Source organism: Mastomys coucha, unplaced genomic scaffold (genome assembly GCF_008632895.1).
Source record: "Mastomys coucha isolate ucsf_1 unplaced genomic scaffold, UCSF_Mcou_1 pScaffold1, whole genome shotgun sequence".
Classification (NCBI taxonomy): Eukaryota; Metazoa; Chordata; class Mammalia; order Rodentia; family Muridae; genus Mastomys; species Mastomys coucha.
Window position 1 is genome coordinate 77,415,098 of NW_022196891.1, and position 3,212 is coordinate 77,418,309.

The following is a 3,212-nucleotide window of genomic DNA, read 5'->3' on the forward strand; positions in this document are numbered from 1 at the left end:
GCCTGAGCTGAAAAGGCACTTTTCCACATTTCACATTTCTATGTTTCTTGGGTAGTTTCTTTCTATCTAAGTTTCTTAGAAAGGTAGTTGTGTGTGTGTGTGTGTGTGTGTCTGTGTGTGCGCGCGCTCTCACTTTGTAGGTAAAGAATCCCACAGGATTCTGATCTACAAATGGAGCTGTGAAGGAGAGAAAGCTAGATCTGTGGGGTAAAGTTTTTAGAGGCAAGCAGAGTGAAAGCTCCCATGGCAGCAGGCTTAGGGTAGAAAGGTGCTTCACACTGAGGACATGCACTGGTGCATCCTGAGCAGGTGGCCCAGGCTACCTCCTCGGGCTGGTTTCCCACAAGCCCACTTCCCTCTCCACCACCTCAGTATGCCCCTACCCACCTGATTCTTTGTTTTCTCAAAACCTATGTCAGGATGTTGTTATTTCAACACTTGTAATTCTAACAGCACGACCGTGCCTTGTGGTCTTGGTATCCTCAGGGAGACAGACAGGTGGTCTCTCTTTACTCCGGTGGGTGGACATTGCTGATGCACCGAAATTAACAGCAGCTTGCCTCCCTGCAGTAGTTTAGAGTTGGCTTGAGGACTTGAACCTCGGAGGCAGGCTGCCAGAGGCCTCTCTCAGGGGAGAAGACCAATTAAAGGCTCCGACTTTTACTCAGATGGGACTCCTAGCCGTAGCATCCCTCCTGGACTTAAGAGTCCAGGCAAAACCAACAGGTCGGACCCAAGTGGGTGTGGCCTGCAAAATCATCACAGATCAGGTCCCTGCTGAGCTCACTGGGAGCCAGGCCGTGAGAAAGGCCAGAGTGACAGGAAAGGCCACTTCTAGCTGACCTCTGCTTTTGGGAACTTTGCAACCACGCGCAGGCAACTGGCTGGCTGGCAGCGGCGGGCTCTCTGAAGAATGCATAGGATGCCTGCTTCTGCAGACCCGCACGGCTGCTGAGGAGGACGCCTCCTTGGTGTGCAGGGTCCACCCGAGGCAGGAGATCAAGTTGGAAGTGGGGGAGGGGCGTACAGGCAGAGATGGGGGCTGGAGAGGGGCGATCAAGAAAGCTCTCATTCCCTAACTTTATTCACCCTTAGGCATTATTTTGGAACAGCAATGGCATTGGGGTGTGTCCAGACAGCAAGAGCCTAATACGGACTTATTGGGGAGTACCCTTCGCTTTCTTACCGGCTCACCTCTGGTCACAAGCAGTCCCAATATACATGCATGCAAACTGAATAATAAAAATCACCCACTTCCGTTCGGTGTACTGCGGAGTGTCAGGCAGAAATCTGGACCCCAGGGAAAGAGACTCCAGTTAAAGAACTGTCACCTCCACAGACAGGCTCTGTCTGCACCGCGTGAAAGCGTGACCTGATGCGGTGTGTCTCCTGAAACTGTGTGTCTCCCTTCCCCCCAGCTCAACCGAGTTCCCAGACTCCCTGGAGCCTGGTCAACCCCATCACAGCCATGAGTTCTTCCTGTTAGGCTTCCTCTCCTCCCGAAGTAATGGGATCACAGAAAGACCGCGCTTAATGGGGAAGAAGGGCCAAGATTCCACTCTCCCGGACAGTAGCTTAGCCTGGAGCCAGTGAGCCGTCGGGTCCCTGCTTGGGGCTCCAAGATGCTCTGTCAAGTTTATAGCTCTTCTCTGCCTGGCCACCTCGCTTGTGAGTCGGAGACTCCCCCCAAACCCCCAGCGTGGTACCTCTCCTCTAGGATGCGTACTCGACAGGCTTCAGCCACCTGCTAGAGACCAACCGTGGGAGCACAGCCTGAAGCTGGTGGGCACACCCACGGGTCTCAGCCAGTGCTTACCTCTGCCCTGCCTGCTCTCCATCAGGCAGCCCGGGTCGCAGAGACCGCGGGGGTTAAAGGGGTCACAAGGGCCGCGCGCGCGCGCGCGCGCGCGCGCACACACACACACACACACACACACACACACACACAGTTCTTACCCAATCCCGGCACGAAAGTGTTGAGGAAGAGACAGATGACAGCCACCGGGAAGGGCATGTAGGGGATGGCGGCGCGCAGGGGCCCCTTCTTCTCCCGAACCTGCACGACCACCCCGCTGGACGACGATGCCCCCCGGGGATCTGCCGCTGCCACAGCCGCAGCCGCCGCCGCCGTTTCGGCGTCTTTGTGCAAAGGCTCCATGGCTAGACGCGCTCTCCAGGAACCCTGCAGCCGCCCAGGGCACCAGGGCAGAGGACGGCCGGCTGCGGGCTCCCGGCTGCGCGCTCTGCGCCCTTCTCAGGAGGCCAGTGCGCTCGGGGTGCTGCGAGGCTGGCTGCCGGAGAAGCCCGCCCTCCCGCGCTCCACGCCCCCACTCCGGGCGGAGGGCGGGAGGGGCAGCGTGACACTCTGTGACAGTGCTCCCTCGCCCCTCCCCTCCGGGCCCCTTCCCCGCCCCCTCCACACCTCTCTGCAAAGCCCTTGATTCGCCAGCAATGGAGACCCCGGTGAGGGAAGAAAGCGCAAGGAGAACGCAAGGATGCTGGTGGTCTAGGTACCTAGAGGGATGGACGTGTCCTCCTGGCACAGGTGAACTGAGAACCTCACCCAAGGGCGTGCACTAGGCTGGTCCCGCTGGAAACGCCTCAAGGTTGAATCACTCTTCTGGAGTGTGCATTTAATGCTAGGGAGGTGGGGGTGGGGGGCTAGGAACGCGTGGAGCCTGAAACCTAGAAACACTCTGCGTTTCGAGTCACGGAGAAAAAGCTACGTGTTTCGAGTCACAGATGCTGATAGGACTGGAAGGGAGAAATGTAGCTTACAGCTTTATAAATCCATGCATGTCTGCAAGAGATGTTCCCTTCACGCGCCTACACACACAAACGCGCGCGCGCGCGCTGCCTCACGTATAAGTTCACACACACAGAGAAACATGGAAAGGAATGCTCCGGCTTGAGGGAGCCGGTAGTGGGAACCATGCCCTGGCCAGCGCGGTGGGACCTCTGGGCGGGTTATGACTACCTGGTGAAGATGCGGTGCACCCACAGCGCCCCCTGGTGTCGATGATGCACCAGTGGGAATAAGCGAATGGGCTTGGCAGGAGTCCAAGTCAACAGCCTAATTCGGTCTTTTTCAATAAGACCCTTCATCTGCTCCTTGAGTAACTGAATCGATTAAAATAACCTTCTCTAGCTGGGCACGGTGCTTCATGGCTGCAATCCCACCCTTGAGAGGTGTGGGTAAGAGGCTCTCTTCC

The 3,212-nt window shown here is 57.2% G+C and overlaps 1 protein-coding gene across 2 annotated transcripts in view; it reads right to left on the reverse strand.

The window, feature by feature from the left end:
- Stum (stum, mechanosensory transduction mediator homolog) overlaps nt 1–2,352 on the reverse strand; it is a 50,358-nt gene extending 48,006 nt beyond the window's left edge. For both annotated transcript variants that reach the window (XM_031391180.1, XM_031391174.1), the window contains exon 1: nt 1,957–2,352. In XM_031391180.1, coding sequence (XP_031247040.1) covers nt 1,957–2,158 — 202 coding nt within the window. In that variant the 5' untranslated portion in view covers nt 2,159–2,352. The remainder of the gene's footprint in view (nt 1–1,956) is intronic.
- Nucleotides 2,353–3,212: the final 860 nt, after the last annotated feature.